Here is a 21,718-nt window from a genome sequence, read left to right on the forward strand (position 1 = left end):
GGGGCGCGCGCGGCGGCGCAGGCGCGAACCTGCGCAGGCGCGGGGCCCCCCGGGACCCCTCGGGCCCGGGAGGGTTCAGTCGGTCAGCCCACCCGGCAGCGTTTGCTAGAGGAGGCGCGAGGCTGGGGAGCGGGAGTCGTACGTGCGGCGCGCTGGGGGTCTGCGAGACTCGTGAAGTCCGCGAAGGCAAGTGAGGAAACTGAGGTAGGCCGGGGCGAGCCAGGTTAGCTGGATGCGGGACTCGTTAGGTCCGCCCGGCGATCAGTTTCGGGGCCCGCGGGAAGCTGCTTCCAAGCCGGCCGGGTGCGGCCGCACCTGCCGAGCCCGAGGCGGCGCCCGCTCCCGCGGAGGACGACGCCCCTCCCACCCCAGTGCCCCGCGCTCCGCGAAAAAAGCCCAGCGTTTGCGGTCAGAAACCCAGGTTTCGGACCGGCGCTGATCCGTTCGGCCTAAAATCACCCTTTTCCCCGCCCCCAGGCTTTGAGAGAGGCTGAAGGCAGCGGCCTGCCTAGATGATTGCGACAAAGAACTGAGAGACGGACTCTGTCCTGGCGCGTCTGTCCTGGGGCCGAGCCAGGATGGGCCTGGGGTTATTTCCCAAGGGGTGGCCGCGCGGACCAGCTGGCAGTGTGCAGGTGGAGGCCGAGAACCTGGTCATGTGGGGCTCTGTGTTTTATGGGGCGGCGATTTCTCGCTTTTTTTATTATCTCAGAGGCACCTGTTTTGCCTCCCTCCCACAAAGGCAACTTTGAAAAGAGCCCAACCGAACGGATTTTAAAGCACTGTGCTGAAGACTGGGAATGAAAAATCAAGGCACTGATGATGCGACAGTCGCACCTCGAAGTTGTTGCAGGGATCAGAGCTCAAGCAGTTGGAGAAGGTGGTTAAGGCCCCGCCTGGCCAGGGTCGTGGGGAGACAGCACCCCCAGAGAGGCCAGCAGCCAGCTTGGGGTTCATATCCAGCTGACTCTGGGCTTCTTTTCCTTTACACTCGAGGCAGTTGCCACAACCCAGCTCCCTACCCCTCCATTTAGTTTCTGTTTTATTTTAATGTATTTTCCTTTGAACTTGATAGATGATTAAAAACGGAAAATAATTACTTAGGATTTATTTAGCTAAGCCTTGTCTGGGAGCCAGCTTGGGAAGTCTCGGATGCTCCTGTTTCGGCTCAGTCAGGCAGATGAGAAACCCTGTCTCCTTGGAAGGTATCCAGCCATTAGGAACCCTCCATCTCATGTACAAACAACATTTTAGGGGCAATCACTGACTAAACTAGAAATGAGTAAGAATTACACCTCACATTTTGTCACTCTTTGTAAGGTAGCTTACAAAGCACCACTCATACATTTAATCCTTCACTTCTACATCTCTGCAGGTTACCTTTTGTAATTTGGGAATCGTTCCTGTTTTACTAATACAGAGTCTTGTCTAGGTTCTTAACAGTTTGCAGCAATTTGAATTAGGTTTGAGTTATTCTTGGTGTGAACCTTCCTATATTGCCCTTCTTTATAAAGGCATGCCATTTATTTGAGATCTTAGTGTTTCTGAGGTGAACGAAGACATTTCTTTATCTGCTTCTGTCACTTAAAGAGTGCTTGGAAAGTCTGGTGAGGACTGGAATTCTAGGGCTTGAAGCCCCAGGATCTGTTAGTATCCCAGAAATAAGGCAGCTATCCTGCCAGCTGGGTACTTGCCTTCTTGTGAAATGTTGAGCAGAGACACTCCAAATGTCCCTCTGCTGAGGCGTGTGTGGCAAGAACTGTCTGAAGGGAACCAGCCTCACCCCTGAGCTCAGTAGGCTCTGGCCCAGGGAGATTACAGCTGGGCAGGGCCCTTTGCCTTTTCTGGTGCTGGCAGGCTATAGAAGGGCAGCCTGGAGTACGCATTGTAGAGTGGGCAGAGGGGCCAGAGAAAAGCCAGGGTTCCCTCCAGACCCAGAACTTATGCCCAGGAGGCAGGCCTACAGTGACACAGCTGGAGCAGCTGTTCAGTGTTTGGTGTCTGTTCTGCTTCACATCTCCTGCCCTTATAGGAGAATGAGTGAATCTGAGCCCTGCAAAGAAGAGAATAGTGCTGCCTTGCAATTCATTCCTCATTGCTCTTCTCATATTTTCTTCCTGAAAGTACCCTTATTTTAAAGAAGCACTGAGGTTCAGAGGGACGAGGTGAACTCTCAGAATTAAAGAGTAAGAAGTAGGATTTTTGTCCTGAAGCCGAGTGTCTTTCATGGTATTGCTCTTGCCTTCCCATCCACACTCATATAACTGAGCCCAGACTGGAGGCTATGCAAGCAGAGGGCAGAATGGCCAGGGGTTTTGCAGGACAGGGGATGGGAGGAGCCTCAGGATAATGATGAGGGAAAGATGTCTCCCAGTCCTCACATTCCTCACAGTGGCAAGTTTCCCAGTAGCTGAGATGTCCTCTTGTTCTGCATTCAGCATCGGATCAGAACTTTTTGAATCTGGCATCTGGGAGACAGTCATCCCAAGGAGCAGAGCAGGAAGTTGGAGACTGAGGCAAGTAGGTGAGAGCTCCTTTCACCTGGCTAGTTCCCTGGCTTGATGACAAGGGTGGGTGGGAGTGCATCCCCTATTGCTCCTGGGGCCTTAGGTGCCATGACACCAGGCTGCTAATTGTCATTTTCAAGGCTATGTTTTTATCATCCAGAATTGAGAGGACCTTGTGCCTGTGGGGAGGAGAGGTACAGAATGGCTTCTCAGCCAAGAATGGGCAGTGTGACCCTCAAGAAAACATTTGACTTTGAATTATAAACTGCTTGCAAAGCACTGGACTTGGGAGAGATTAGTGCTGTCTCTAGCCGCATGATTTCCCAGGCTCTGTTCAGGAGCAGTTTTACTTTCAGCCTTCTTCAGACCAGTGAGCCGACTTGAGGATCTGTGGGCCCCTTTCCTGAGCCCCACACTGTTCCAGCCTCTGCAGGTGTGTCCAATGCAAGCTAAATAGCCATGAACTTGGAGTTGGGAGCCCTGAGACCCAGCACAGTCACTAACCAGTGTGCCCCAGAAGTGACCTGGGACTAGCTGGTTCCATCTCTGGGCCTTAATTTCTTCTTTTACTTAGTGAAAGAGGGGCTGAACTAGAACTCTGAAGGAACGTGCATTAGCGAGAGCAAAGAAAAGAAGATGAAGCATACTTTCCAGCCTCCTAGTTTCTTCTGTCTTCCTGAGAACCCCTTTCTTCCTCCTGCCCTGTCTCTGCCTCAAGCCAGCTCATTCTGAGTAGGGAAGATTCCCTGGGTGGGGCTTGGCTGGGCAGGTGTACCTTTAATGTTTGGAATATGATGCTGTCTCTACTTGTTTCGGGCATGAATTAACCCACCCAGTGCTGATACCTTGTTTTAGTAAGACTTTTATCAGTTCCTGCCCAGAGGCAGCTCCTTGAACAGGCAGAATGAGGCCTGGATGAGACTACACACCCAGCAGGAGAGCAGTAGTGGCATGTGTCCCTATAACTTTCTGGATGTCAGAACCCTGGAGGTGCAGTCATGCAGTACTTCAGAGTCTTCGGATGTCAGAACTGAGATAACCTCATAAATTTTCTAGTTCCCTCCTCTGTATGGATGAGGAGACCCAGGCCCAGAGCATGTTCAGAGCATGCGTCAGATCACCCTACCAATGAGCAGAGGAGCTAGGAACCAACCTAAGGTCACCTAAGCCCCAGGCTCAAGTATTTTCTTTAAGGTCAAACGAGCTACAGAGTAGTTCCAACTCTGCCTCACTATGGAGTTCAAAGGGTAAAATTGAGATCATTGCATCCAGACATTTAATGCCTAGTAATTGACAGGATTTATGCTAAATGCTGACTTTGCAGGAATCGATAAAGATGGCAGCTCCTACCCTTAGACTGATCCACCATATTGTGTAGATAGACATATAAATAACTAAATCTGTTATGTCCACTATGTCCATCTGCTTGTGCAACGTGCAAAAGTTATGTGTGTATTTGCACGCATGTATGCAGTCTAATCAGAGGTGAGGGAGCAGTCAGTTGTCAAGACTTTCAGGAAAGGCTCTGGAGAGAAAGTGTTAACATGTGGGTGGGGAGGGCATTCTGGATAACGGAAACAACACGAACTGCAGTGCGGAGGCCTAACAAGACATGTTACAGTCCTTGCACATTGAGTGACCAAGGAGGGTGCTGAAATGGCTGGGAGTGAGGCAAGAATGTGGCCTGAAGCTGAACTGTGAAGGGCCCTGGTGGTGGGTTGCAGAGTTTGTTTACAGTGATGATCTGAAAGCAAGGGAAGATGTGTCAGGCTGGGGAGTGAAACAGTTGATCTGCCTACTGCACGGAGAATAAGCTGAAGAGGCATGGAGCCAGCTAACCTCAGATCTGTAGTTACTAAGGCTGGGTGCAAAGTAAGAGGGGCTTCACCCTGGACAGCAGCAGTGAAGCTGAGAAGAGGATGGTGGTGAACCCAGTGCACAGGATGGACAGAACTTCCTGACTGACGTTGTGTGGGTGACGAGGGAGAATGAAGAGGAAGATGCAGTTCTCAGTTTCTGGCTTGCACAGCTGGCTCCATGCCTGTATCATTCACTGAGCTAGGGAAAAGGAACTCTGGGAGAGAAACTGACTTTAGTGGATGTCAGCTTTTGGTCACAGAGATAAACTATAGAACTCTCAAGTGGAAACTTCGAGTCCAGAGCAGCACTTGAAACATGGAAGTCAATCCCACGGTGGTGGGTGAAGCTCTGGCCATAGGTGAGGTCACTGAGACACGGAGTGTGGGTTTCGAGGTGTCTCGAAGTGGCAGGAAAAGCAGGGAGGCCAGAGGTAAGTGAAGAAGAGACAGTAGGTGAGTGGCCTCAGTGGTGTGGGGTGGAGGATGGGGCAAGGGAGCTGTCTGTCTGACTTGTACTGCTCACCGCACAACAGGCCAGTAAATCGAGAGACAAGGTTTCAGGGGAAAGAATAGCGATTTTATTCAGAAAGCCACTAGGCCAAGAAGACAGTGGACTGGTGTCCCAAAGAATCATGGTACCTGAGTTAGAATTCAGGCTTCTTTTATATGGAAAGGGGAGGGGACATGGCTGATTGTTGCAAATTTCTTGATGCAGGTATTCTTTGTTCTTGCAGCTGTCACAGTAAGTCTGGTCACAGTGTTCCTATAAACCATCAACAGGATAATTGTTATTTTCTGTTCTGCAACTTTTTAAAGATCAAAGCCTTGAGAACATGCTCTCATGTATATTTCAGGCTAGGCAATATTCTTTCACAAAGGTGCAGTAAGTACCAGCTGACTAAGCGCAGAGTCAGAGTACAAGGGTTAGAGCTAAAGGAATAGATCCAGCATGGAGTCAGGCTTGTTTGTCTGTTACACAGGCAGCCATGGAGAAAGGGGCATCTCCTTTTATTTCAGTTCCTGTGACCCCAGGGCTGCGCTAAGGACTTTGCTTCATTAGCCTGCTCCAGAAAGCAGAGAGGGAGTCTGCTGGCACTTGATAAATGTTATAATCTGCATGACTGCAAATGACTCAACATTTGCTCAGCGTTTTGAAGGACTAGGGGGTCTTGGCAGCTGTCCATATTGATGTTTTCTGGAGATTGACTATTGGCAGCTGAAGGTGCCCCAGGGTTTCTGTGTGGCCTGGTCCTGCCTATGGAGTGAGTGAGCTTAGGGCCATAGGCAGGACTCCAGAGCCCCGCCTCCAGCCTTCCCCTGCCGCCTGCTCCCTGCCTACTCCTAGTGGGTCAGCAGAAGCTGGGGTGTGCACATATCGGATGGTGGATGGTGAGTGCCTGGTTCCCAGGTTTGAAAGGTTGGGTATACGGGACCATATGTGGTCAAGGGGAGGTTCCTTGTGAAGCTCTGGGCATCAGGGAAGAAATACTCTGAACTTGAGACGGGAGAGGGAGTGGAGGTAGGGTTATGATCAGGAACCTAGAATGCACAGGCTCCAAAGTGAGCTGTTCCTGACAGAATCTTGCGATGTCACTGGGTGCTTTAGAAGCTTTACCATTCACCTTGTCCAACCCCCTCATTTTGGAGTTGAGGAAAAGGAGACTGAGGGAGGGATCAAGCCAGCAGGGCCTCAGGAGCCTGGCTGTGTCTCCTGCCCCCACGCTCATCCCAGCCCAGCGCTGCCACTCTGAGCTGCCCCAGCTGTTGTTTGTGGTCTTATCAGGCTTCACCTTCTTCTGTGGGAGAGCCCAGATCAGATAAGTCCCACAGTGGGGAACCGAATACTGTGGTGGTGTCAGGTGGGGGCCGGCTCTTCTGTAAACAGCCTCGCTATTATCTTTCAGAGAAGCACTGACCCTTTCCTTAATAGAAGGGGGATAGAGAGGGGAGGAAAGAGAAGAGATCTCTGTCACATGGTGAATTTCCTTTCAACATGTGGTTTGACTGTATGTGATGAATGAAAAAATAAGTTGATCTCTTAAAATTCTAAGACAAAAGACACCAGGCCCCTTGACCTCCAGAAACCCCACCAGTGAACAGTTTGAGAGGCCTGGGTAGTACAAAGATTTGGGGTCTTAGTGGTCTGGATCCAGGAGACAGTACTGCTGCCTGCTAGTTCTGTGACTGGAAGAAGGTACTGAACTTCTCTAAACTTGAGTGTTGTGAGCTGCATAACGGGAGACCATGTACATCATAAGACTGTGGAGAGAGTGAAATGAAGGCAGTCATTTTGGATGGTACTAAGTACGTGCTGCTTTACCGGCCACCCTCTCTCCCCAGTTAGTAGCATAGAGGTTCATGTGATTAGGCTTTGTTCCATGCAGATATTAAGCTTCCCTCTACCTCCAGGCTTTTTTTTGTGAGTGGAAGTAGCGTGATTCAGGTTTCATGGCACATGCTCCAAGGCCTGTTGGGTTGGGAATTGTTTTGCAACTTAGGGGGGCTTGGCTGGGAGGTGGATCTACACACTCTAGGTAGAAGTCAATTTTCACTACCTTCCTCTGGCAGAAGGGCCAGCTGCTAGAGGCCCACTGGGAGTGTATGTTCCTGGAGAGGCCCGCCTCTCCCCTCTGGTGCTGATAACACTCTCACATCTTAGTGCTTTGGGGCCTGACGCTGAGGGCGGAGCTCCCCAAAGGGGTCACTCTGTGCTCACACCTTCTGGATCACAGCTAGAGGTGCGGATGGGGTGCTGAACAAAGCTCCTGGGAGTTTTGAAGCCCATATCTTGTGTTCCAGCTCATGAACTTGAGGTGGAGAGTCAGAGGCCTGTAAGACATTCACACCCAGCCAGTCTGCTGTTTCCCAGGCTTATTGAGCCCCAGCCTGGCCTCGCTCTTCCATCCTGCTCTCGCTCTTCCATCCTGCTCTCGCTCTTCCATCCTGCTCTCTGAGTCTCTCCAAAGCCACTTCCTTCCAGGTGCTTCTGTGGCTGCCCAGAGCAGACAGAAGCATTTTCATCCCTGCACTGCCCTAGCCCAGTGTTGATACCTTGCCTGAGGTGTTGGCTCTCACCTTTCCACTGTTACTGGAGTACTCGGCCTGTAGCTCCTAGAGGACTGTTTATCATTTAGTTAAAACTCCCAAATTGCCACTTATTAAACAGATCAGTGCTGAATAAATGTTTGGAAATAAATGTTGAGTCTGTTTGAGCCTGATTCCCTTGTACTCAGGAGCAAATAGGCTTAGTGATGATTGATGGGCAGTAGAGAGATGGAGCCTGTTTGTCTCCAGGAACAGCAGTGGTGGTAGAAGGATGCAGAGCTGACTGTGAGGGTCCCCGGACTTCCTAAAATGCAATGATGTGTCCCAGGAATTGAAGCGAGTCCTTTGGAAGGGTAGGTGTAAGCTGGCCTTTGTGAGCTGTCGCCGAAATGGTATCAAATCTGTGATCAGAGACCGTACCATGTGGATCTGAATCATACACACTTACCAGGACGCTAGGGAGGCTTTGGAAATGCGTCAAGGTACAGAAATTGTACCATGCTCTGGAGAATCTACTGTTTATAGCAGGCAGGTGAGTGCTGTGGTTTTCCTCCTAATTGTTCTATGAACCATAATCCAGTAATGTATAACTTTGCCACGTAAAAAAAAAATTGGAAGTCGGCCTGTGGAATGTTCTTTCCTGCTTGGCCCAAGTGATTTGGTCGTCCATAAATCACCATTTCCATCACTCAATCTTGGCAAATTCATTTCAGCACACGTTTATGAAAAACCCACTGTGGACCACAAACAGGCCCTGTGCTGGCCACTGGGAATTCAGAGATAAATTGAGGAACAGAGTCAAAAGAGAGATGACTTGAAAACAGGTCCAAAAGAGTGTGTTGAATACATCAGAAGGACCATGGTGCAATGTGGACGCAGGCTGGGGAGAATAATCCCCTCTAGAGGGAAAGCGGGGATAAGCGGAGCAACCAGGAAGACCTCTGGAAGAGGTGTTTGAGTCTTAAAAGAACAGAATGAATGAGGCAGGACATTCTGGGCAGAGGCGTGGAGACATGTCCTGGCTTTTGACTCTCATTGTCACTGTGGCTGCCCTCCCACAGTGAGCGAGGGAACAGAAGCTGGCCCCAGCTCTCAAAGGCCAGCCTCCTTCATAGCTGCACTTTGTTCTGTGTCTTACGTCCAGCCAAGCACAAACCTGAATTCTTTGTTCTAAGACAATGCGTCTCACACTCCAGTGTGCCTGTGAATTGCCTGCCATATCTGATGAAGATGCAGGTTATGATTCCTTAGTTCTGAGGTAAGACTGGAAATTCTGCAGTTCTCCCTGATGCCAGTGCTACCAGCCCACGAGAGCACATTTTGAGGTTATACGATATGCTTCTCTCCCAGCTCACTCAGTCCCTCCCCCAGCACACACACAAATACACACTTACAGCCTCCCCTTCTTTTTCCTCTTCCCTCTGGTACAGGTGCCAGATTCCTCTTTCTTAAGGCTATTTTCATTGGTTATTCCCAGTTCACACCCCACACCCACTGCCTGGAAGTCCCCTTTTATGTCTGAACTCAAGTCTGAACTTCGCAGGCTGGCCTAAACACTAGTCTGGCCTACCCTTTTCTGCCCAAAGCCATCACCACCAAGTTATTATCAACCTCACCTCTTGGCAGTGGATCCCTCCCAGCCCCCTCCTTTGGCTGTGACACTTGAATTTCTGGGCCTTTGCTTAAACCTTTGGAGAAATCCTCTCCTGAGTAGTCTTGCAACGGGGAGTCAAGTCTTTGGTTAGGTGGGATGAGATCAGGTGGGCCACAGTGACACAGACACATAGATACACACCTCAGGACGGTACCCAGTGATCCTAGCAAACAGAGTCATGCTGGTACTTAGGGAGGAAGGCTCCAGATAAGTCAGATCCTAGGATGGCTAGTGCGCCAAATGGAAAGACATACTGTAAGTGGCTGTCAGGAAAAGAAGGCTGGATAGGGTGTCTGCCACTCTTACAGAGGTGGGTTGCTTCGAGGAGCTTGCACCCAGAAGCACAAGGCTTCCCAAATAGAGGAAGTCCTAGTGCAGGCCCTGAGCATGAGGTGGGGATGAGGCTAGATTCTATAGGACCTGCCTGCGCCTCTATTTCAACCGCCGAGCCCCCTGCCTGTTGCCCAGCCCTCTGAGACAGACCCCCAGCACCATGCTCTTTTCTTCCATGATGGCCTACTCTCTCAGACTCTGACCCTTTTCCTTCAGCAGTCATCTGTGTAGTTCTGTTCACAGGGGAAATGTCAGATTAATAGTAGCCATCTCTATTAAACTATATAGTAAGAGGTAGATATTTAGAGGACATTTGCTTTGTTGTCAACTATGGTTTTATGTAATGCTCCTTTTTTGTTATTTGCTTGTTTTCACTTTGAGCCTGTTTTATTTGTATAATGAGCAGAAAATAAAGGTCTTCTCAATTGGGAGAAATGTACTCAGTTGCCTGTCTGCCTCGAGTGAGGCCCTGCTGGGCACTGTTGGGGACTGGATCAAGTAGGAGGACTGGTCTCTCTGTGTCTGAGGGGTTCACAGCAAGGAGGAAGTATAGGGTAACAGCAAGGGGATTGGCATTCTAAGTAATCTAATTACACGAGAAGCTGCTCCCTCCCCAGGGAGGTGGATGCTGACTCCTGGACTGAAGGCATTGACAGGCATTGATGAGGAGGGAGGGAAGTGCTGGGGGATGCAGCCTGGAGGAACACCGTCAGACCAGGAGGTGACAGCTTTGGGCATGGGAGAGGGAGCAGCAAGACAGGCTATCACTTTCTTGTCTGGCTCCTATCCTGGAAGTGAGCTCCCTGGGGCAGGACCCTCCATATGTCCGTCATAATCGCCAGGCTCCCATGGTGGCAGATCCTTGATAGCAGCCCTTGTCCAGTCCCATCTCGGATGCTGCAGCTCCCCCTCCTTTGGCCTCTGGCACCCTGATTAGCTGTCCAGCCGGAACCCTGTCCCAGAGATCAGATTACAGCTGTCCTGTGGGAGCAGTAACATCTTCTTCCTTCCTCTCAACCCCCAGAAATGTCTTTCCTCCAGGATCCCAGTTTCTTCAGCATGGGAATGTGGTCCATTGGTGCGGGGGCCATAGGAGCCGCTGCCTTGGCACTGTTCCTGGCCAACACGGACATTTTCCTGGCCAAGCCCCAGAAAGCAGCACTGGAGTATCTGGAGGACATAGAGCTGAAAACACTGGAGAAGGGTGAGTGGCGACCCCACCGGCGTCAGTACTTTTCCAGGGCACTGGGATGCAGGCCTACTTATCTTTTTTCTCTCTAAAGTAGTTCCTTCTTTTTATTTTCACTGAGAAGGCAGTGTAACATTAGGAAAAATTTAATAACACTTTTAAAATTACTGATAATTTAAATTTTAAATTATCTTTACCCTAACACAATAATCTTTTTAATGTTTGCACATTCTTTTCCAGGTGTACACGTTGTAATATGTAGTTGTGATCTTAGTGTACATGATTTCTTTTACAATTTAGCTTTTCCTTATGAAAAGCATTGTTCACTTTCTTATGTTGTCTCTCTAAATGTAATGATAATTGTTCCGTAATATTTAGTAACATTGCACCACGGTCAACTCAGCCAAACCTTCCAGAGTGTGTTCTGAGGAATTCAAGGCACCTGGGGCTTCCCAGGTGGTGCTAGTGGTAAAGAATCCGCCTGCTAATACAGGAGACATGAGACATGGGTTTGATCCCTGGGTTGGGAAGATCCCCTGGAGGAAGGCATGACTGCCCACTCCAGCATTCTTGCCTGGAGAATCCCATGGAGCCTGGTGGGTTACAGTCCATAGGGTTGCAAAGAGTCAGACATGACTGAAGTGACTTAGCATGCTCACAGGCATGGATCTTCAAAAACAGGAGTTCCTGAGTCCAATAAGTTTGAGAAATATCGTGTGTCCAATTCCATGTTCCTGATGCGAGCACAGGGCTTTGCTTACTAAAATGAGGTGTCTGGATTGTCACTGGTACAGACGTGGGCAGCCTCGCCTGTGGTGAAGCCACAGTACCCGGGGAAGCACAGTCACATTTTTAGACTAGACCCGCCTGTCTCCGACTTCCTGGGGAGCCCACTGGAGTCTCTGCTGGATGGCCGAGAGCCACATGTGATGACTCCGCTGCTTTCCTGTACCCTGGGCCTTGGAACTGAAGCTCAGGGGGTTTCAGTCATGCCCATACGTGTGGGTTCAGTGGGCATGAGAGTTAGGAGCAAGTCGGGGCTCACTGACTGGGTGGTCTCCAGGGAGACCATCAATTCTGTTCAGTAAGTGAGGAAGCTTGTGAAGGGAAGGCCGGAACTGTGATGGGAGATTTATGATGTAGGTTCCCTTGGTAAGGGACTAAGAAGCCGTGCAGACGGAGAGCTCTGTTTCACTATGTTCAACCCAGAATTTCCCCATATGATTTTATTTCAGTCCTCTCCCACCTTTATTTTCCTATGTAACATTTCACAGGCACATGGATTCCTGACTGAAATAATAAGGGATAGTGCTTACACAGCCCTCACTGACTCTATTACGAGATGCTGCAGTGAGCTCTTTTATATCCATGTTTTAATGCTCCCTGTGGCCCAAAGTGGAGCTGCTATTTACAGTGGATCTGAATGTACAGACCGGGAAAGGAAGGTTCCAGGAGGAGACATAGCCGGCCTGGGCTCACGCCTGGATGCAACTCAGTTTGACCAGAGCCGGGCTTGAGCTACACCGCTCTGCTACCCAAACCATCTCCTTGTTGGGCATTTCCTACCCGCTCCTGTGGATAACGCCGGAGTTAACATATTGAGGTTAAAAAAAAATCAGTTTATTTAATTTCTTTAAATACTTCCTTCAGAGTTGGGATTTTCTTGGCCAAGTGCAAGATCTTGTTCAAGTTTTGGCCATGTATTAGTCCTAAAGCACTGTTACAAGGTCCACTGAGGCCAGCAAAGGAATGCACTACTTTTCCAGAAATATTCCAGTTTGGGATATTCAAGTTCACAACTAGATTTTTATGGGGGAGGGGGCTTCTGGTTAGGGAGTAGGACTCCTACACTACATTCATTTTCCTCCGAAAGATGAATATTGCCTGTCTGTGTTTCTTGTTTGATTTTTTTCCTCAACGCGTGAAGTACTTTTCCAGGTCCTCTGTTAGGCCTGGTGCTGTTTATGAGATGCTCAGAGGTTGGGGGCTGGTGAAAGGAAATAATACTGAATTCTCTTTTCTTCTCCTCAGATGCAGTAACTTTTAAAGCGAAGGCGCTCTGGGAGAAGAATGGAGCTGTGATTATGGCTGTGCGGAGGCCAGGCTGCTTCCTCTGTCGGGAGGTGAGTGCATTTGAAGACCTGTTCGTAGGAAGGGATCCTAGCAAGTGGGGACCGGGGCATTTCCAGCGAGGACCAACACTGGCGCAGGCTGTTTTTTATTCCAGGGTTTTTTTTTGTCTAATCCTCTGTTTCTCTTCATGCAAGAGCTCGCCTTATCCTAGGGTTAGCACCATATTTGACTCTCCTCTGGTAATCCCAAGGCCGGTCAGTCTTGTACTCTGTTCTGTACCAGCTCCAATTCCCATGTTCCTGATGTTCAGCACGGGGCTTTGCTGACTGAAATGAGGTGTCTGGACTGTTACTGGTACAGATGTGGGCAGTCTCACCTATTGTGCAGGCTTGGCACTTGGGGAAGCATGGCCACACTTTTAGACTAGACCCACCTGTCTCCTTCTTGGGGAGCCGCTGGCATTCCTGTTGGATGGCTGAGGGCTGGAGGTGGTGACTCCACTGCCTCCCTCAGCCTTGGATCCAAAACTCGGGGATTTCAGCCTTGTTGATCATGTGAGTACAGTGGGCATGAGAATCTGTTCTCGTGCATTTGGTGCATTTATCTTTCCTACACTCTGGGCCTGTAGGAGACGGTGTTGGCTGGCCACCGAGTCCCAGGAATTCGTGCCCCTGACCTTTCCATTTTTCTGCAGGAGGCTGCAGATTTATCCTCCCTGAAGCCCAAGTTGGACGAGCTGGGCGTCCCCCTCTATGCAGTGGTAAAGGAGCACGTCAAGAATGAAGTTAAGGACTTCCAGCCTTATTTCAAAGGAGAAATCTTCCTGGATGAAAAGGTATGTGTAGTGTGAGCCAGTCAGACACAGACTGCTGGGGATGGTGCTTGTGCATGAAGAGTTTGGTGGCTCCAAGCCTGTCTGGCCAGGAGCCGAAGTTGGCCTCCCTTTCAGCTGCCCCCAGCCCTCTGAGCAGAGCATAAGTGAAAAAAAAAAACTTAAAAACTGTCTTTCAGATTTACTTGAGCCCTTCCTGACTTGTGACCTGGGAATGTGAGCCTTGAAAATAGCTAAAAGCTCCATTGGTCCCCCACCCTGTAGGGGAGTGCCCAGCACCAACCCCTGTCCCGTAATTAACTGTTTCCTTATTCTTTCCCCTACACTCCCCTCTGCAGAGTGTAGGACTGTTATCACTTGGTCGGGCCCAAGAAGCCTGTACGTCTGTAGCAAGAGATTAGAGTCAGAGTTGCAAGCTGCAGGGTTCTGTTTGGTCCCGGGCAGTTTAGAGCACTCTTGGGTGGGAGCTGTGTGTGTGTCAGGTGGTGGAGGATGTGAACCAGTAGACGGCAGGAAGGCAGGCATACCGGCTACTCACATGGGGTCTGTCCTCCTCAATCCTGCAGAAAATGTTCTATGGCCCACAAAGACGGAAGATGATGTTCATGGGATTTGTCCGTCTGGGCGTCTGGCAAAACTTCTTCCGGGCCTGGAATGGAGGCTTTTCTGGAAATCTGGAAGGCGAGGGCTTCATCCTTGGGGGAGTCTTTGTGATGGGACCAGGAAAGCAGGTAAATTCCTAGTGTTCACTTGGGCGTCTGTGAGCACAAGACACCGATCGGTTGGTGGGAGGGTGATTTTCCCTAATCAGAGTCTCCCAGCCTTCCTTCCAGAAAGCCAGGGAGCATGATAGGGAAGGGGGGAAATAGTCCTGTACCGCCCTCCTGCTTTCTCAGCACCTCAGACGGGAGCCCCCTCCCCCGTCACAGTAACATCACAACATAGTGTGAACCTTGCAGGTGAGTAACTTGTGAGGGGGTGAGTGAGCGCACCAGCCTCAGTGGCACTATGGGGGCCTGGACCAGGTTTTCTGATGTCGAGTTCTGTTTTCCACGTTAACAAAAGCAGAGTCTTTATTCTGTGAAAAATTCACTCCCGGGCAGTGTTTCCTGTCATTGAGGACGGATGATAAAGTGACGAGGAGAGAAGGCATGCAAACAGACCTCGCTGGGGGACCAGCCGGGAGCTGTGGTGGGAGAGGTGCTTTCCGCATGGGGGTCCTGGTGGCAGGGCACAATTCTCTGTAAACTCTGGCTTGGGTCCCAGCCATGGGATCCAAAACAGGGGCCTAGGAGGGGAAGGTGTAGAGAGATAAGGACTCTGTGGGCCAAGGAGGTGGTGGGTAGGTGTTCCATGTCAGACTCAGGGCAGTGCCAGCAGAGGCCGAGTAGGTGCACAGCTAGGACAGGGTTCAGTAGGTGCTGGCTCGAGGGCCTGGCGGGAGGACCCAGAGACTCCAGATCTGACTTCTAAACTTCTGGGCCTGTCTCGCCAACTTTAGGCATGACATTAATACTTGGGCTCATCTGTAAAAAAGACAGGGTTGGGAATTCCCTGGCAGTCCAGTGGTTAGGAGTCAGCATTTCCACTACAGGGGGAACAGGTTCAATCTCTAGTTGGGGAGCTTCAGATCCCACAAGCCTCGTGGCACAGCCAGTAAGACAGGGTTTGTCTTCATAGTGGAGATCCCTACTGACATTGCTAACTGCATACTTTTACCAGGTGGGGAGGAATAAGCTAGTGGGAACAGAAAGCCTTCAATTTAAAAAAAACAAAAACTTTTTATTTTGTATTGGGGTGTAGCCAATTAACAGGTAGTTGTTGTTCAATCGCTCAATCATGTCTGACTCTTTGTGACCACATGGACTCCAGCACGCCAGGCCTCTCTGTCCTTCACCATTTCCCAGAGCTTGCTTAAATCCATATCCATTGAGTCGGTGATGCCATCTAACCATCTCATCCTCTGTTGTACCGTCCTCCTCCTGCCTTCTATCTTTCCCAGCATCAGGGTCTTTTCCAATGAGTGGGCTCTTTGGATCAGGTGTCCAAAGTATTGGAGCTTCAGCATTAGTCCTTCCAATGAATATTCAGGGTTGATTTCCTTTAGGATTGACTGGTTTGATCTCCTTGCATTCCAAGGGACTCTCAAGAGTCTTCTTCAGCACCACAGTTTGAAAGCATGAACAGTGTTGTGATATTAATAGTTTCAGGTGAACAGCAAAAGGATTCAGCTATACATACACGTATATACATTCTCCATCTATTTCCATGATATACATTCTCCCCCAAAGTCCCCTTCCATCCAGGCTACCACATAACATTGAACAGAGTTCCATATGCTATAGAGTAGGTCCTTGTTGGTTATCCATTTTAAATATATCAGTATGTACACGTTGATCCAAAATTCCCTAAATATCCCTTCCACCCATCCCCCAACCTGCACAACCATAAGTTCATTCTCTAAATCTGTGAGTCTCTTTCTGTTTGGTAAGTAAGTTCCTTTGTATCGTTTCTTTTTAGATTCCACATAAGGGATGTCAGACGATATTTCTCCAGAAAGCATTCAATTTTAAGCTGTATTTCAAGTCTTTTTCTTTGAAACCTTGGTATCTGCAATTGCTTGTCTGAGAATCTAGCATGATCTGGTGTCTGGTATAACGTAAACCTGTTTGCTAACTTTCTGGTAAACATATCAGTGTGTCTTAGTGACAGGGACTGCCAGTGAGTACCTGCCTTGTGCCAGGTGCTCATCTACATGATCTCATGTCTTCTCTGCAGTCGGTCTGGGGTAGTCAGTATTTTTATTCCCATCTGCATGTAAGAGAATGGGCCTATGAAATAACTCAGCCAAAGATACTCAGCTAGTACGTGGTACAGAGGAAATGAGTCTCTCCTGCTGCAGAGACGCCACCCTTCCCTTGCCCATAGCTCCCTCTTGCAGAGAGTTCCCAAAGATCCCTTCTGGGTACCCTTGCCCTTGGGCAGGCCACTTCCTTCGGATCCTTCAGCCTCTCCCCACTCGACTCCTGGGCTTCCTTCCCTTCCTATCTCTGCCTCTCTCAGCCCCCAGGGCAGGGCCCGGCTCCCCTGCCAGCCTCCTCTTGCCTGGCAGTGACTCACCTGGTGCTCACAGGCTCCCTAAGCCTGGCTGGCTCACTCTGATGTTACTAGGTGTGTTGTTTGACTTTGTTGGTGCCCCTGGAGCTCCTGCCTTCTTCCTGGTGGAAGGTTGACCAGGCTGGCCCAGCTTCAGGACTCACCTCCGTGTTTCTTGAGAGCAGAGTTTTTGCAGTTCCACTGTGCCAAGTGGCACTCAGGAGGGATTTTCTTTGTAATAATCTTTAAAGCATACTTACTTTTAAAATAATGCGTTTTCAATGTAGGAAATCTGAAAATGGAGAAGGTGGGGAGAGCTCAGTTACCAGGGTCAACTTGTTAGAACAGAGCTGAGCTGAGGGGCCTTTTATTTTTTTTTTTTTTTTAGAAAATGATATCTTACTAAATTAGATGTTCTTTTTTAACTTAACAGTATATTGCGAACATTTCCTCATGTCATCATATGTTCTTCCTCAGTGTTTCTAATGTCTGCAAACTGCTCTGATGAGCAAGTAAATATAATTTAATTTCCTGATCTCCTTCCCGGTAGTGGAAGATCACCCTTCCCACATGGTGGTGGTATTTTTTTTTTTTTTAAGTCTTTATGAATAATGGTGCAAAGAACATGTTTACAGTGTTTACTTTTCAAATTCGAGTTTAATTTATTATGTGTCGGAGAACTTCTACCAAGGATTCCTTGATGCTGATCTCAAGCATATTATCTTTTTTACCACTTTAGGGTACTTTGGGGTATACTGTGTCTTAGTGTGTTATGCTTCACTAAATGCACTGAGACTTGCAGGTGAACTGAAGAGAGGGTCACCCTTTTCAGGTTGTTGTCGAGTGCCCATCAAGGTCTGACCTCGGAGTTCCACTTCCATACCGTGAGGCTTTTCTGCGCAAGCTCATTCTGTTCTCTTCTGCCTGGAATGTCCTTTTACCTGTACCTCTCCCTTCACCATCCATGTTGTATGGTCTGTGAAGCCTTCCTTGATCACCCTGTTACATTAATCACTCCTGACATCCTGCTCCCAAAGTGCTGCATGTACAGTCCAGATTATTTCGAGGGAGCCTTCCTGATCCACCTTCCCCAAAAGACTGCACTTCTCAAGGTCAGAGCCCAGCCTGATTTGGATCTCTGTTCCTTGCTGCCCCAAGCATAGGGCTTAATGGACAGCTGGCACTCAGAGTCTGTCTCATGAATTTCTCAGAGTAAGGACTGATGTACCCTCTTGTTTCCTTTTAGGGCATTCTTCTCGAGCACCGAGAAAAAGAATTTGGAGACAAAGTAAACCTGACTTCTGTTCTGGAAGCTGCTAGGAAGATCAAACCACAGACTTCAGCCTCAGAGAAAAAATGATTGTGTGAAACTGCCCAGCTCAGGGATATCTAGGGCTCTCACCTGTGTTTGCAGGATGTGTTGTGGTTCCACTGCTGTCCCTAAGGAGTTATAAACCCATTTACGCCATATTCTCAGTATAGACCATTAACATATTTTAAAATTGTACTCTATGTAGGTCTAATAAGGCAAAATAAGGTCTAATAAGCCCCCAAACAAGACTGATAAAAATCTAAGACACTAATAAGGCTTATTTCAGCTAAAACCTGGAAAATCTGAGGCTTAAAGTTGACTGTTACACCTCATCACAAATGTACATGGTGTTTGAGTTCTATTATTTGAAATGATTTTTATCTTCATGTGTTTAAAAATCTTAGAACTAAGTTGATTAACTTGAAGATTAAAAATAGAAGGTTTTTTCTCATGTTTTCACAGTAATAATGAATGATTTATTTTATAATGTTAAAGTAATACATAAAAGAATTTATGTGCTTTGGATGACTTGATAAAGGTAAATAATAAAGTGAAATCTAGTTTCTCATTGTCTTCCATTCTAATCTTGGAGATTTGATTTTCTAGAGGGAATGATCTTCTAGAAAGCATGGTTCTGGTTCTAATAAAATTAAGCATCAAAAATTGTCCATATATACACATTTCTGATAAAACTAACAATAAAAATATTTACCATAATAATGGCTGAATTTATTACATCCTTGGTGTCAAAGACACTGAATGTGAAAAGTCGGTACTCTGCATGTGTGTGGGGTATGGTTGGTGAAGGAGTTCCTCTCGTTCTAATGATCTAGGAGATTTCCAGAGGACCAGAAAAGTTCATCCTGTCATTCACGTGACTGATTTTGCTGTCTTTTCTAGAGAAATGACTTGGCATTTAAAATTGGTCGTTGCTTTCTTATTGATGGTCTTTTAGCCTAATTTGGTAACTGAAAGGGAAAAAGGACAGAGAAGATGAAATGTAACTTAATTCATTAGTTTATTATGTTTGAAATTTTGTCATGTGAGTAAGTATGATGTCCACAAGAGCCTGAAGGGGACTCTGCCCTAGGGAGTCTGCTCAGGGCACCAAACCAGCCCAGGAGTAGGAAGGCACGGACGGGAGTCCAGAGAAGAGGAGTACAGTGATCCCCCTCTACATGTATATGTTCCAAGAACCCCTCTGGATGCCTGAAAACATGGAAGACACTGAACCCTATGTATACTGTGTTTTTTCTTATACATGCATATCTATTATATAGATGAGATTAAAAATAATAATAAAATAGAAAAATTATACTGTGATAAAAGCTATAAGACTGTGGTCTCTCTCAAAATATCTTAATGTACTATACTTATCCTCCTTGTGATGCTGTGAGATGGTATGTGCTGAGATGAAGTGAGGTGAATGACGTAGGCATTATAGGGTTAGGTGACTGCTGACCTGACAGTAAGTAAGGAGATCATCTATCTGCTTCAGGTGATCCTGGATCACTGAGCCATGACAGTGTTGGTGTTTGGATGTCAGAAGCAGATGATGTTGATGATTGTGGATCCCACGCAGGACAGCGGGGCAGCACAAGATTTCATCATACTACTCAGAATGGTGTGCAATTTAAAACTTCAGAATTTTTTTTTTCTGGAATTTTCCATTTAATATTTTCAGAGGGCGGCTGACTTCAGGCAGCTGAAAGGGTGGAAAGCAAAACCATGGATAAGGGGAACTACTGAATTTACCCAAGGGGCCAAACCGGCCAGGAGAAAGGGAGTCAGTGTTTCTCCGGGAAAGCAAGAAATGAGGATGGAGGGTGGACACAAAGCTGGGAAGGTAGGCATGTCGGCCCGAGCGTGCAGGGAGAAGGGCTGGCTAGTTCAGGGCTAAGACCAGGACTGGCCCTGACCTCGTGTGGCTGGCTGGTGTGTGCTCTAGCCCGCGAGGTGCTGGGTTTCCTGGAGGCAGCGCTCCTCCGTACTTACAAAGGGCCAACACGGTGACTCATCCCCTACCAGCTGTGATCCCTGGGATCCAGCTAATGATAGGATTTTCCAGATAAGAATTCTTTGGTGCCTAAAAGACACTTGATTCTGAAACAGTTCTCCTACAACCAAAGAAGAGCAGAGCCTGCAAGATGTCGCTGAAATGGATGCCTGGAGAGGAAACTTACTGTGATCTTCTTCATCAGCTGTTTCACTCCTAGGTCCTCACATGCATTGTATCTTCTCTCCCCAATCAGCATGGCATTATGGAAAGAGCACTGGACTGAGTTATGAGGTGAGCTCAAGTTAAAGTTTAACCGTGTGACTTTAAGCAAAGCTCTGACCTTCATCTCTCAATCGTAGAATGGGAATAATAATTCCTATCTGTCATTGAGGGCTGTTTATTAGAAGTCATTGAGGGAACGATAAATACGAAATGGTACTTCTCCAACTTTCATATATATGCAAATCACCTAAAGATCTTGTTAAATGAATATGGTTAGAGAAAAGCCAAACACTAGTTAAAGGCAGTGTAGACGGAGTTTACTTGGTAACCCCTACAGTTAGGGTACAGGCTTCAGTATAGCACTGAATTCAGCCAGGCTGTGCACAAAGGTGACTGGAATTTTAAAGCGAAGATGAAGGAGTGGGAGGGGAGATGAGCTGGGATTTCAACAAAGTGGTGGAAAATTACAAACGGCAGGTGGGGGTACTGATCACTGTGATCAGGCTGTCTCTGCTAACTGGCTCGTTCAGCAGGTTAGGTTTCCATCCTTCCACAGAGACTGGAAGATGAAGCCCTATCTGTCTTGCTGAGGACATTTCAGAGGGATGCTCCCAGGTCCTTAAGGAAGATACTCCTGGGTTTCAGGAGATAACATACACATCTTAAAGGGACAGAGAGAGCATTTACAGTTGTGAGGGTTTTTTTTTTTTTTTCTCTCTCTTTTTTTTTTTTTAAAGTAAATGCTCTAAGAAAAGGGAGATCAAAAAAAGCAAAAGGAAGAAAATGGAGTCCATTTGCTGTCCACCTGAAAATATCACAATGTTGTTAATCAGCTATACTCCAATATAAAATTAAAAGTTTTAAAAAAGTAAAATATACATCAACTACAAAAAAAGAAAATGTAGGTCAGAGGCCTATAGTCAGATGTTTGGCTGGAGCAATGGGTAAATTCTTTTGACAGCCTTGAGCTTCCCCAGGCAAGGACTCAGGGGGCTGGGTGTCCCGAAGAAACGACCTTGAGTGCTAAAAACTATGCTAGGGAGCATAGTTTTGTTCGGGTCTTCTAATATGGGGGCTGGACAAAATCATTTGTACTGAAAGTTCCACAGTTCTCAAGATTGGAGGGGGTGGGGGACTTGAGTTTTTACACCTCTAACAGGCTCCTGGTAATGATGTTCTACTGATCCATGGACCACATTCTGAGAAGCAAGAATCTAAAGGACCCTACAGAACAAACCTGTTAATATCTGTGCATTTCGGGCTTGAAGCTTCAGCAGCCTTTGACAAGCAGTAGCATGTTCCCTTTTCTTTATTTTATAAACTAATCAAGAATCCATAATAATTTAAAATACCTGCAGAGAGAGAGTCCTTGCAGGAAAGCTGATGGTTCTTAAAATGTTTGCACGATAGAATTACCTGAGGAGGTTGGAAAGATTCTGATGCCCTGGACACACACCCAGGCCCATTAAATCAGAATCTCAGGGGTGGGACATAAAACATTTCTGAAAGTTCCTGGGTGACTCCAGTATGCAACCAAGGTTGAGAATCATCTTCAAAGAATTTAGCATCAAGTCTAGAAGACCAGCGCTCACACCTT

General features: G+C 47.7%; 1 protein-coding gene and 1 long non-coding RNA gene across 9 annotated transcripts in view; one reads left to right on the top strand and one right to left on the bottom strand.

Annotated features, from left to right (window-relative positions):
* Nucleotides 1–18,465, top strand: PRXL2A (peroxiredoxin like 2A). 7 transcript variants are annotated; one of them, XM_055425330.2, is made up of 6 exons: nucleotides 1–204; nucleotides 10,440–10,602; nucleotides 12,619–12,710; nucleotides 13,355–13,495; nucleotides 14,059–14,223; nucleotides 17,835–18,465. In XM_055425330.2, exons 2-6 carry the CDS (start codon nucleotides 10,458–10,460, stop codon nucleotides 17,946–17,948), a joined length of 657 nt encoding a protein of 218 aa, XP_055281305.2. In that variant the 5' UTR covers nucleotides 1–204; nucleotides 10,440–10,457; the 3' UTR covers nucleotides 17,949–18,465. The 7 variants fall into 7 exon arrangements, with proteins under 7 accessions (XP_055281305.2, XP_055281304.2, XP_055281303.2 ...); XM_055425329.2 differs by having other exon boundaries at nucleotides 54–186; XM_055425328.2 differs by having other exon boundaries at nucleotides 55–186; nucleotides 10,423–10,602.
* The window catches only part of LOC129555662 (uncharacterized), a 26,039-nt gene continuing 19,484 nt past the window's right edge, over nucleotides 15,164–21,718 (bottom strand). For both annotated transcript variants that reach the window (XR_008685794.2, XR_016038750.1), the window contains one exon: nucleotides 15,164–16,880. This is a non-coding gene — a long non-coding RNA (uncharacterized LOC129555662). The remainder of the gene's footprint in view (nucleotides 16,881–21,718) is intronic.

The sequence above is a fragment of the Moschus berezovskii genome, chromosome 12 (genome assembly GCF_049115385.1).
Source record: "Moschus berezovskii isolate FMDL1 chromosome 12, NW_MosBer_1.0, whole genome shotgun sequence".
Lineage (NCBI taxonomy): Eukaryota > Metazoa > Chordata > Mammalia > Artiodactyla > Moschidae > Moschus > Moschus berezovskii.

What these genes read in the sequence shown, in the direction of transcription:
- PRXL2A (XM_088842064.1), top strand. Translation starts at nt 4,683, where the DNA reads ATGGAAGTCAATCCCACGGTGGTGGGTGAAGCTCTGGCCATAGGTGAG. An exon ending in GAAAAGCAGGGAGGCCAGAG is followed by an intron (nt 4,798 to 10,422) that starts GTAAGTGAAGAA and finishes CTCAACCCCCAG; the next exon opens with AAATGTCTTTCCTCCAGGAT. An exon ending in TGATGGGACCAGGAAAGCAG is followed by an intron (nt 14,224 to 17,834) that starts GTAAATTCCTAG and finishes GTTTCCTTTTAG; the next exon opens with GGCATTCTTCTCGAGCACCG.